At 50.2% G+C, this 13,040-nt stretch overlaps 1 protein-coding gene across 1 annotated transcript; it reads left to right on the plus strand.

Annotated features, from left to right (window-relative positions):
* The first annotated feature begins 5,653 nt into the window (after positions 1 to 5,653).
* On the plus strand, positions 5,654 to 10,874 carry CEBPB (CCAAT enhancer binding protein beta). The gene has a single exon (XM_032705339.1). The coding sequence runs from the start codon at positions 5,927 to 5,929 to the stop codon at positions 6,899 to 6,901; it is 975 nt and encodes a 324-aa protein (XP_032561230.1). The 5' UTR covers positions 5,654 to 5,926; the 3' UTR covers positions 6,902 to 10,874.
* The last annotated feature ends 2,166 nt before the right edge of the window (positions 10,875 to 13,040 follow it).

A 13,040-nucleotide genomic window follows, 5' to 3' on the forward strand; every position in this document is an offset into this window, starting at 1 on the left:
GGCTGGAATGCCCCCAGAACTCCCCGCTAGGTGGCGCTCCAGGCTCGGGCACGGCGGCGCTGCCGGGCCGGGAGTGGGCGGGGCCTGTTTTCAATGGGCGGGGCCATCATAATGGGCGGTTCTGTGGGCGGGGCCCTGGCGGTGGGCGGGGCCAGGGGGCCGGTGCCGCTCTGGCCCCGCCGGGACCGGCCGGGACACGGGGACAGCCCGCAGGGCCGCGGTCCCGGAGCCATCCCCGAACAGCGGGGCTTGGCGCGCTCCTCACTGGACATCCCCCCTGAGCCCGCCCGCCCCCCGCACTGGTTCCGCCCGGCACGGCCCTGAGGCCCCGCACTCACATCCCCCGCGGGTGCCCGCAGCCCCGGGCCGCCCCAGCCCCGCTCCCCCGGCCCCGCCCCGCCGTGCCCGCCCGAGCCCCGAGGCCCCGCGGGAGCAGCTACTGGGGCCGCTCCTCGCTGGGCTCTCGCCGGCCTGGGAAAGTGTCAGTGGGTGGCGGAGCTGGAACAGCCACTCCCACGGCTCCCGTCCAAGGCCGTAAATGCGAAGGTGGGGAGATGACAGGGACTGAGGAGCATGAGGAGGACGGGACACCGTGGTTACTCCACCTGGTCCCCCGTCACCCAGCCCAGCCAGGTGACACAGAATCAGCCCTGGCGCTGTTCCAGTGCCAGGATTCACAACTGACAAGCCCGAACTGATTCCCTGGCAGCCCTGCTTTCCCCGTGGTGCTCCACACACGACTAGAGCAGACGGAAAACAAGTATTTGTACAGTCTAGAACACAGATCTTTAAAGCTTTTAATAAAGGAAAAATCTTCTAATTCTCCACTTAAGCCCAGCTTAAGTTCCAGCTATCTGTCCTGCAGCCTCAGGACCTTGGAATAGTTCCCCTCTTTTAGAAATTTCCTGAAGGAATAATCGCGTTCTGTTCCTGGGAGCTTCTGACACTTGGCAGGGTACCCTGGAAGGATAGCATTCCTCTTCCCTTGATGAATCTTTTGAACGCTTACACAAGAGATCATTAATGCACGATCTGCACCAAATTCATCAAAGCAGGAGGCTGTGATTACCTAGGAAATGTCAGACAACTATGGAGAACTTCTGGAAAGTTAATAGACAGCAACTTCTCTGCCATTTTTATTGGAACACAAGGAAATGGGGTGCTTTGTAAGATACAAAGTCACCTCTCCCTGTCCCTGCTCAGACTGACAGCCCACATCTTGCCAGCAGAACTGCTCCAGCGTGGACTCCCTCTGCCATGCAGGACAGGGACCGTGGCTTCTGCTCTGTCACTGTTCCCTTCCACGGGCCTTTGTGTGCTCTGGCTCTACCTCCTTTCTTTCCTTTGCAGAGCCCCAGAGTGGGTGCTCTGACCTCAAATTTGCTCTGGAAAATTTTCCATGTGGTCAGGGAAGGTATTTCGCTCATGTTGTCCCACCGGTGCCAATCTCCAGGTGTCGTCTCCGCGGCTCTCGGTAGGGCAAAGAGCAACGTGCAGATAAAGGGGGATTGAGCAACCCAGCGCTGCAAAGGCCAAGCCTGCTGGGTCAGAGGTGAGCAGAAAATCAGCAGAAGACCAACAAAAACCTGAGCATCACCATGTCACATGGGAATAGGGTGAGGGAGCATTCGGGGGGAGGGCTCTGGTCTGTAACAAAAGAAGCGAAGCAGTTCAGGAGACAGTGCCTGGGACTGCCTGGGGAGCTTTGGGCCCCAGCACTGCCAGGCAGAGCATCCAGCAGCGGGTTCAGGAGGCGGAAAGCGTGTGGCAATCGTTTTTGATGTTAAAATGAAGCAAAGTGTCGAGACTGGTCTAAGAGCTGGGGCAGACGGAAGGAGAGCCAACTTCTCTTGGAGTTGAGACATTGTCCCTCTCTGACATTTTGTAAGTGCTGGTGTTTTACAGCAAGGAGAGAGCAATAGGTTCAAACCTGGCCTCTGCCAGGTACAACTTGTGAGTTGTTGGCGCATGGTGTGCAGCTGAATAAAGAGGGACCTGGGGCTAGGAAAGGAAAAGAGAGCACTCGCCATGCTCAGAAATAAATTTCAAATTTACTTCTCTATTTTGCAGCCTTTATTGCAACACTACTTAAGTCAGTCTTTTAGGCAAGGTCCCCTCCTATCCCCCAGAGACCTCCCCACACCACCTCTGTGCTCTCTTCCCACACCACCCTGTTTGCAGAGACATTGTGCTCTGGAACCCCTCACTTCTTCTCCAGCTCCCCTCCAACACACTGCCCACAGCACCCCAGGCACTGCTGCAACTGTCAACTTCTGGCATCACCTTCCTTTCCCTGGGCCCCAGCTCTGCCTCTCTGTGCTGTTCCAGGCTGCAGCCCTGCGGCTCAGCACCTTCAGTGTGATGCAGCTCTGATCTTACTGACCTGCTAAGAGCTACTGCAAGGGAAATAATAATAATAATAATAATAATAATAATAATAATAATATATGGGACAAAACTGCACCAAGAAGCATCAGAAGTTTCAGCCAGCCTCTTTCTACAGCATGACCCTCAGTCCATAGACCTTCTGACAAACACTTCAGTGTTTGAGCCATCACCACTAAACTAACAGCATCCCCCCAAAACTGGTGTCATTCCAGGGACAGCTGCTGCAGACCTGAAGCACATGAAATAGAAAGCTTGCAAGAAATCCTGGAAAAGAAGACAATTTCCAGGAAGAAAATGCCTCTGCAACGCTTTATTGTAGGTCCAAGCCTGGAGCTGGAAAGTTGTGGCTTCTACAGTACAAAAGGCAAACTGGAGAGCAGAATTTAATTCATGACAGAGATGAGCAGTGGGGATTACATTCTTCCCTCCACCTTTTCACCACACTGGTCTCCTCCTATTCCTCTCCTCATTTCTGTATTGTTTCACCCATGAATGTAGAGGAATCTGGGTGCTATTGCATCAGACTTTTTTTTTCCTCGAAAATGTTATGTTCTTACTGAGTAATTTGTGACTTATGCTGTCTCCTTCCTCAGCTGAATAGTTCTGAAAAAAAAAATAATTCATGAAATCAGTAATAGGAAGGAGCTTTTCACAGAAGTGCTGCTTTTCAGTTGAAAATGGCTCTTCTGGGAGACAAGCTGCAGAAGGGCTGCTGCCAGTGTCTGGATCCTTTCGCCAGGAATGTCTGCATCTCTTTTCCTATCTAAAGCATCTCTGAGGAGGTTTTCCAGGACAATTATTAGCAGCCTCTGCACATCTGGCCAGGCCAAGCCAGGCACTCGCAGGGACAGAGCTTGGTGTGCCCAGACCTCCTCTCAATCCTGCTGTGCGAGCCTTGCTCTGCACCTGTTCCCATCTCAAAACCCCCACTTCTGGCCATGCATTTGTTATGACAAGTGCAGAAACAATTTAAAAGAGACCAGAGTTAGCTCAAAACCTGCTTGCCGAATGCTGGGGTTTTGGATAGGTGGTTAGTCCCGCCAACAAGGTTCCCATGAGAAGCTTAGAATGGATGTTGGCTACACGAGAGTGGATGTTGGGATTTGAGGTGAGCTGGAGGAAGTTTAAAGACATCCAGGTACAGCAGGGAGGTGAAGGGGAGAAGGGAAGGAGGGGACAAGCTGGGCATCCAACCTGAATTACCACCCAGCTGCCATGTGATCCCGGTGACTGCGGGATTACTCAGCACTGGCCGGGAAAGCAGGTGTGGGCCACACCATCCCTGATAGAATCTGTTTCACATGACAGTTGCACAGGCATTTTATTTTGTTAGGGAATACAACTTTCTGCTGCAGAGCAGCAGAGAATAGGGCAGAAATTCGAAGAGGGCAAATTTAGATCTCCAAAAATATCTCGAAAAGCTGTTCAGGAAATTTACCAACCAGCTTTAGCGTTTGATTTTAGACAATGACTGGCCAAGAGAGACCAACCGTGCACGTAGCGGGTCACCACGCAGGAGACCTTCTGCCTGTGGGTCCCTGAGACAGTTTGGAGGTAGGAAGCACATGAGACTGATTTTAAGAGTTCGGTTGGAAGGGCCAGTTAGGGCAGCCACTGGATGTAACTGCCAGATCAGAATGCAGGATAAAGGTGCAGGATGAGGGAGTAAGCAGCCAGAAGAACAAGCCCTGGCTCACTGCAACTTGCCAGTATTTGCACCCAATACAGATGTTTGTATTTATGAAGGTATGGGCTCCAACTACAACCTCCAGACCCAGCTCTCTGGCCAGGCCCAGCTCCAATTTAATCTCTGGTGCATTCACCAAAGATTAACTTGATAGATAAAGGTGGAACTAGAAATATTTGAAGCCCGAAAACCTGTTAGGGGGCTTTTGTTATGGAAAAAAAAATCCTATTAAAACATGAACAGAAAAAGCAAATTAAAAAAAAAGTCCCATGATCCACTGAGTGATTCTTGAATTCTTCCTCTTTTCAGAGTTCTGAGGTTTGAACATTAAGAACAGTTGACTGTTTGAATCATATAATGCAATACCTGTTCCTCTGGCTTAACGTTACAATATTTCCCACACCGCAGGATTGCTTCACATTATTCTAAGAGGCAGTGTCATTTTCCCTGCAGTGCTGGGTCTTCTTTACTGAGGCGAGGACACTCCTACTTCCTTTAATTATATGTTTTGTTTTAAATTAATGTCCTTTATTCTGGGGATGAATCACCAGCTTGTAGACAGGTAAATGTGGGAGTAAGAGAGTGAAAATATAAGTTTGATTCCCAAGGTGGGTGTCTTTAATTAAAACGGACCTCAAGATTCAGTCTTCCTTCCCAAACTTACCCCACAGATTGAAAAACTTTGGGCTCCACGTTCCCCTGCACGTCTCTCACTTTCCTCCTGAGCCATGTCCTGCCTGGTGGGTCCCCTTTGGTTTCATGTGTGGATCCCCTATCCCGTCTGTACCCTCACAGTTGCACCATATCCCGCAAAGTAAATACGCCAAGACAAACTTTCAGGGCCCCATCCCTGCACGAATGCTGGGGAGGGAGCGCTGGGTTCGCTGCACTGTGGATGTTCTCAGCGGCGAGGAGGGAGCCCGGAGCAGTGCCGTGCCCTGCTCCAGCTCCTCATCGCTCGGCCCAGGGCTCGCCGCTGGAAAGTGGCTCTGTGCACGTCCCTGGGGACACTTCTGCCTGCCAGTGGGATTTACCAAAGCGAGCACGGGATGGAGAGTAACGGGATCCGTCTTTGGTTTGCAGCTTTCCCCCTGCTTTGCCAAAAGAACTTGGAAAAATCTCTCCTGCCTTGATTTCCCCAAGGGTAAAACGAGACCCAGGGGGATCTGTGCCCAGTCCCGCTGCCAGCCCCGGGCAGTGCCCCGCTTCTCCGGTGTCAGAGCGGAGCCCAGGCGGGCTCGGCGGGAGCAGCAGCAGGGCCCGGCACACTCGTGTCCCCGAGGCCGAGCGCTGACCGCCGCTGTCCCCGCCGCTGTCCCCGCCGGACCTGGCCGCGGCCAGCCCCGACCTCCCGCACCTGCGGGCCCTCAGCCGCCCCTCCTTCCCTCCCTCCCTCCCTCGCCGGGTGTGTTGTGGGCGGCCCGGCGGGCACCGCACCGCACCGCACCGGCGCACCCGCCCCAGGAGCCTCCTCCGGGGCCGGGGCCAGCAGTTGCCGAGCGTGCGGCGTGGCAGGCGGCCAGGTGGTGACGCGCCTGTTGCTATGGGATCCACCGCCCCTATAAATAACTGAGGAAAGGAACTTTCCTAAGTCAGAGACTTTAGGACACGGGACCCAGAACCAGATGGTCCGGAGGAGACGCGCCAGCCCCCGCCGCAGCTGCCGGAGCGGTGAAGCCCCGCCGCGCCGCAGGGACTGATCCAGCCCGGGTGGGCAGCGCCGCGGGGCCGTGCCCACGCCAGGGACTGCGGCAGGGTCTGGAGCCCCCCACCCCGACGGCGGCAGCTTGACCCTCTGCCGGGGGGGGCCCCCTGCGTCGTTTCCTCCTCCCCGCATCCCCCTTTGCTTTAATGCAACGCCTGGTGGCCTGGGACGCAGCATGCCTCCCCATCCAGCCGCCCGCCTTTAAATCCATGGAAGTGGCTAATTTCTATTACGAGGCGGACTGTCTGGCTGCTCTCAACAAGCTGCACCCGCGGGCGGCCGGGGGCCGCTCCATGACCGAGCTCACCGTCGGGGACCACGAGCGAGCCATCGACTTCAGCCCGTACCTGGAGCCCTTGGCATCGCAGCCGCCGCCTCCCGCGGCAGCAGCAGGGGGCAACTTTGAGCCTCCGTGCAGCAGCGGCGCCGGCCAAGATTTCCTTTCCGATCTCTTCGCCGAGGACTATAAAGGCAGCGGCGGCAGCAAGAAGCCCGACTACACCTACATCAGCCTCGCCCGGCACAGCCACCCCTGCGCCAGCCAGAGCCACAAGCCGGGGGGGCTGCCGGGCTGCTTCCCGCCCCAGATCGTGGAAACCAAAGTGGAGCCGGTCTTCGAGACCCTGGACTCTTGCAAAGGGCCCCGTAAGGAAGAAGGGGGCGCCGGGCCGGGACCGGGGGGCATGTCCTCGCCCTACGGCAGCACCGTGCGCTCCTACCTGGGTTACCAGTCGGTGCCGAGCGGCAGCAGCGGGAACCTGTCCACCTCGTCCTCCTCCAGCCCCCCCGGCACCCCCAACCCCTCCGAGTCCTCCAAGTCCGCCGCTGCCGGCGGAGGCTACTCCGCCGCCCCGGCGGGCAAGAACAAGCCCAAGAAGTGCGTGGACAAGCACAGCGACGAGTACAAGCTCCGCCGGGAGAGGAACAACATCGCGGTGCGCAAGAGCCGCGACAAAGCCAAAATGCGCAACCTGGAGACGCAGCACAAAGTCTTAGAACTGACGGCCGAGAACGAGCGGCTGCAGAAGAAGGTGGAGCAGCTCTCCCGGGAGCTGAGCACCCTCAGGAACTTGTTCAAACAGCTGCCCGAGCCACTGCTCGCCTCCTCGCCTCGCTGCTGACCCCCGGCCGGGCGGCGGGGCGAGCGGAGCCGCCGGTTCCCGGCCCCGCTCCGCGCTCCCGGGGCCGGGGCGAGGGGGGGCGAGAGCCCGCGGCGGGCGGGCGGGCGGGCGGGATTGGTTTTAATTTGTGTTGTTGCTGTTGGATTATTTTTTGTGTGTGTGTGTGTCTTTACAGACATGTTGGCGGAAGGCTCCGCCGCCGCGCGGGTTCTGAGCGGGGTCCGGGGGCTGCGGGGGCGCGGGGGGACCCCGGCCCCGGCCCCGGGCGGGCTCTGCAGGCTGCTGGGCGCTGGGGTTATTTAAAAGAGCGAGAGGAGAGCAAGGGCAAAGTGATGCAATCCTTTAAGCATGGCTGGGAATGCTGTGTACATGATGCAATCTCGTGTAACTGTCAGTCATGGATTGAGTAATCTGTTAAAGATGTTCTTACAGTTTTTTTTATTATAAAGAATAATCTATTTCTATAAGAAAATACATATGTATATTTTGGGATCTATGCATTCTTGCTACATTTGAAGCATTAATGAACAATTTTAATAAACTTTATGACTAGGTTAAAAAAAAAAAGTAGCTTGTTTTATTTTGAAGGCACGTTTAAAGTTAGCTTAAACACAGGGTTGAAATTCCAGCTGATTCTGGCTCATTGCTGCGATCAGGGATAGGGATTTTTGTTGGTCTTTTAGCTTTCTCTGACTCAGAGAAAGGAAAAAAGTCAACAACCAAAACCAAAACCCTCAAGAGAAACCCAGCAAAGAGCAGAGCTGGAAGCTTTAGCCAGTTCTTGTTGCCACATTTTATTTCCTCTAATCACTTGGTTTAGCTGCCGCTTGGGTGTTGTTTGGGGAGGAGGTGTTTGTGTTGGGGTTTTTTTTGCACTTCATGCTGTTCTGAACGTGTAGAGCAAGATGTGCTATCCAAACCATGACCAATCCTTGGCAAATAACACCAAGTCTGAAGTGGGAGGGAGGAAGAAAAAGTAAGGGAGGAAGCTTTAAATGAGTTTTTGTTTGTGTTTGGGGTTTTTTTCTTTACAGAGTTTCTATTCTCTATGATTCAGCATTTCTTATGTTTGTAGTTTACAGGAATAAACATGAGAAAGTAGCATTTCTGTTGGATGTCGGTAATTTCGGTCATTGCTCAGGAAGCTCCCATGAGACCCGGCCAGGTGAGAGGCTCCTGAACAACCTCCTTCCCTTTGCTCTTGAGACATTTTTCTAAAAACTGCAGGTAGAATTCTCTGATGAGGAGTGTTTGCTTCTGTGTGTGTGCATTTTCTGGGGGCAAGTGATGGACAAGTGGGGGGTGGCAGAGGAGGAGGAAGTTTGTAGCAGGCCAGAACTTTGTTTTGGGGAGATCCAAGGCTCTGCCTGCAGCTGGAACACGTCAGCCCTGCTGGGGCTCCCAGCTCTGTTATTCCCCGCTGTGTGCTGCCATGTCAGGGTCTGTAAGAAGTGAACAGTCTCAGGCTGGTTATGTGGAGGGAGTAGGGCAAATGATCATGTCTTACTCAGCATTTTCCATTTTCCTGTTAGGCCAAATTTAAACGTGAATTTTTTAGATCCCGATTCCCTGTGCCTGGTAAAGAAACTCCTTAACTGCCTGTGCTCTGACAGCTGAGCACAAAAGGGATTTCCAGTATAAAGACAGTGGCCTTGAATTTGCTCCTATACATTCCAATACAAACAGCAGTGGGCTGCAGGACAAATCTGCAATTTGCTGCTTGTTTCTAGTCTTTCTTTAAGCAAAACATGTTTTCTACTAAAAGAACTGTTCTGCTTTTTTTGACTCTCAAGATCAGAGCCTCCTGCGGGCCCATCAGCTGGAGCTCTCCCTGACATTTGTTACACATTCCCTGCGCCCCCAGGAGCCGTGCAGTCGTGAGCAGGGCACTGTTGGTCCTGATACAGATTTCCCCCATTTGCTTTTTGATTTGTGCAGTGCAGTTCAGCTGTTTTTATGAGACCCTAAAATAGATTTTCTTGGGTGAGCTCCTGCACCAGCATGACTCAAGTCCTTGCAGGCAAGATCGACGTTAGATCTTGTCTTGACTGTCCCTCGTGACGGTGATTACTCCAGCCTCCCGTGGCTGTTTATTCTACTATTTGTATAGTTACGAAACTTATCCACATCATTAGATCCTATTTTCTTGTTGTGCTGTAGGCCATGCAATGTTACCCAAACTTACAAGCAGCGTTCCCAGTCAGAGCCCAGTGCTGTCGAGAGTGGAACTGCTGGAGGACTTAAGATGTCCTCAAATACTTTTCTTTCTTGCTGTCTTTCTTTCTTGCTTTCTCTCTTTCTTGCTTGCTTGCTTTCTCTCTTGCTTTCTTAATAACAAAGCTTCCAACCAGAGTTCAGTTTGTGGGGGCTGGAAGGCAGGGTAGATTGAAAGATAAGATGTACTGAAGGTATTTATATCTGTTTAAATAATAGTCCAGTTTTGGAGATAGAGCTCTACCAGGCATGAAGGAGCTAATCCCCATCCTTAAACTCTGCCTGCCACGGTGCAGGAGAGCCAGGGCGGTGTTGCTGCAATTTAAAGAATGATGTTTAAATTACTGCTGTATTCCAAAGTATCTCCTAATTAGGATTACAGATTTCTCCTTCAGGAGGAACCTTGTGCAGCAATGATTTTTTTTGTCAGAAAGATGCAGGTACAGATAGGAAAATTGAGGACACAAATGCACCAATTTTACAGCAGTCTCACAAGGAATCTGTGAAAGAGTCAGAAAGAGAATTCCCGAATCCTTCATTCTTAATCTTGTATTACCCTCATAACTTACATTGTAGGAGCTTTGTAGTGCATGGAGGCCATGAAATACCCTGCTTTCTAAACCAGCATGTGAAAAAACCCCTGCAATTAAAACATGTCCTAGAAAAAATTAGTCTCGAAAAAGTAGTTTGGAAATGAATCTGAGAAGATTCCAAGCACAGAGTGGGCAAAAGACTCCAAATACCTTTACTAATCACAGTGGGGGAATTGGAAAATCCCTGTCCAAACAGTGGCTCAACTCCAAATATTGATTTATTTTCCCATAACAAATAAGATTCTGCTGGCCAAGAGCAGGACTTGGGACGTCTGGGCTCTTCTCTGACAGGGTCTCCTGAGCTGCTCTTCCCAAAGCCACTCAGGACAGCTTGTGCTAGGACTGTGCAGTCCATGTGCAGGCAAACCAGGCAGAGAAGTGCAGGCACCAGAGATCTGTTTTGAGTTTTATGGAAGTTTTTAAACAGCATTTCATTTGGGCTTTTTATTTTTTTTTTCCTTTCTTTTCAAATGATGTGTTACACTGGCTGATTCCTACAGGTCATTCGTATTGCTACTAAAATAACAGAGTAGAAATCAGTCTGTAAGGTCAAATCCATGGCACTGACATCCCTGTTCCAAAGCACCTGGCACTGGTTTGTAAGGTGTTTGAATTCAGCTGTGCTTAGTTCTTCAGAAGGAATCATATGTAGCATTTATAAAATATATTTAAGAATACAATTATAGGTTTTTTAGTGGTTCTTCAAATTATTACTCTCTGCTTCTCTGTCCAGAGTGTAACCCTGTGCACCTCTGACACTGTGGTGTTGCTTTCCCACTTTTCCCACAGCTTTCCATTGGTAACTCTTGGAAGATGCAAGAAAAATATGTCTTTCTATACTAATTGTTCTTCCTCTGTGAAATAAAATCACCCAAATCGTACCCAAGGGCTATTGGATGGGAGACTTGATCACATTTGATAACAGTATGGTTTTTCCTCACTGGAATCCTGCAGTAGCCCAAAATTAGAGCCTGAAAAAAGCTTTGTGCACAAAGTTTACCTTTGCAGTTGAATTGTGAGAACAACTGTCATCGATGTGGATGTGTGTAAAAACATGAAGTTACTCTCACACTGGTTTTCAAGCAATGTTTCATTAGCTGTGACCAGAATAAAATTCAGTGCAACTCTGTATCTGCTTTAATAAAGAGAAAAGCTGTAAGGTCAAATTACATATCTTCTTTTGTTATTTACAGTGATAATGCTCAATGTCTTGCATTTGCCCATCACTCCAATGACACAAAGTGAGTCCAAAGCAGGGCTCTGCATTCAGTTTGGGCTGGACATACATGAATATGTGGTGGATGGGGGGAATGAATTTGGAATAGAATTTGGTTCTAACTGTTTTTGCTCCCAATTTCTAATGAAAAAAAAAAATTACTTCTACTCTCCTGAGTGTTGGCCTTTTTCTCTTTACATCTTACGCAAATGCTTAACAGTCAGGATTTTAGGGCGAACCTCGTATACTAATGTGGAGTGTGAAAAAAAATTAAACATATGCCTGGATGTTGAAAGGGTCCTGATATGTTAAATAAGAAATTGAAACAGAACTAGGAATATACTTACTACTCCCAAAGAAACAATTACGTTCAAATTCGGAACACTTTTTTCAATCTATCAATCAATCAAGTAAAAATAAAGCGAAGTGGTCAAACCATTAAACCTGTGAGGGAATTAGTTCTCTTTTGAGAGACACTCACTGAACAAACAAGTGAAATCATTAAAAGAATTAAGTTCTATTTAACTCTTTGCTGGGACCCAAACATAGTCTGAGAGTTTAATATTTGCAACCTAAAACTAAACTTTGGTAGAAACTCTACACTATACGCTGAGGATTTCTGAGGTTCCTGATTCTTTCATGTGAGCTGCAGCTGTGTTGCCCCAGCCTGGGCAGACGAGCAGCACAACCTGTGGTGGGTTTGTAAACACCTGAAAAGATCAGATACAGCTTGGTTTGCCATCAGGGTCATGTGAAATTTATGGTGCCGTGTTTGCCTGATGGAAACTTCCCGGAGACTTTCTCTGTGCAGTGATCCCGGAGCGCTGGCCCTGGGGTTTGATCCCGGCGCAGCCCGTCCTCGGGAGCTGCGGCTCTCAGGCCCGGCACAGCCCTGACTCTGATATGCTTTGTTTGATCCACTGGAAACTGGAAACCCAAAAATGCCTTTTGTGGTCATTTCCCCACCTGCTTAATCTGCTCAGTTGTTCAGATGTTTTGTTTTGAATGAAAGGCTTTTCTCCCCTCCAAGAAATGCTGCTGGTTAGATCTGCCTGGATGTGAAAACCAAGAGGGGAGAATTCACAACGAGGATAAGTGAGTTAGCAGTCGGTGAAAATAATTGATTTGCACTTACAATAGGGACACATTTGGTTCCAAACCTTCCAACTGGGTGCCACGATTTTACAAAGCAGTGCCAAATTTAACTCTCATTTTTTTAAAATTTTTTAAAAATTTATTTACTATGGAAATTATTCATATAATAAATAATAATAAATTCCAATAATATTTTCTAGCTAATTAAATGCTAAGAAAGACCATGATCTACATCTGTTTTTTACCTTGTCCTGTCCCTTTGGCTCTTGCCTCTGAGATTTTTGTATCACACATTCCACAGCTATCAGAGCACCTTCCCAGAGTTCAGGGCATTTAATCAGAGGTTTTAGTTAGGTCTCATCATTTCATAAAATGTTCAGAATAAATCCTCTGCAAACTCAGGCCGGAGAAGGGCTGGCTCAGTTTAGATGGGCTTCAATGCAGACATCTCTGGAGAGAAGGGAGCTTTGGCCAGGAGGCTCTGGGAGGCTCTGGTCCCCATCCCCACACAGACCCAGCGCAGCCCTTGTTTGTTTGCTATAAATACCTCGGGTTTGCCAGTCTATTGCAACAGCAGTTCATTAAACCTGTGGTGAGGAGCTCACTGTTGGTGCCTAGAAATGACAGTCACAGGAATCACAGCCTCCTCCAAACAACCCAAAAATCCCTCTGATGCCTCCCCTGCCGTGTCCCTCCTCCGGGAGCTCACCTGGGCTCTGGGGCACGGGGCTTTGCCATTTGTTTTTCTGTAAGCAAAAGGAGGAGCTTTGGTTTGAGAAATGAATGTTACGGTGACACGATGGGAAAATATTTCAGTGCAACATGATGAAACAATTACTTGGCTGCAGTAATTCAGGAAGGGAATCACAAGAACAAGAGAAAGTGCCTGGAGCCGGTTTGCGAAGCAGAAGGAGCGCGGTGGCTCGAGCAGAAACATTTTTTTGCTGATTTCCCCAGCCTCTGCCATCCAGACAACTACTCGGGGGTGGATGTTTCTGGCAGGGATTTGTCACACTTCCCT

This window comes from Chiroxiphia lanceolata, chromosome 17 (genome assembly GCF_009829145.1).
Source record: "Chiroxiphia lanceolata isolate bChiLan1 chromosome 17, bChiLan1.pri, whole genome shotgun sequence".
Taxonomy (NCBI): domain Eukaryota; kingdom Metazoa; phylum Chordata; class Aves; order Passeriformes; family Pipridae; genus Chiroxiphia; species Chiroxiphia lanceolata.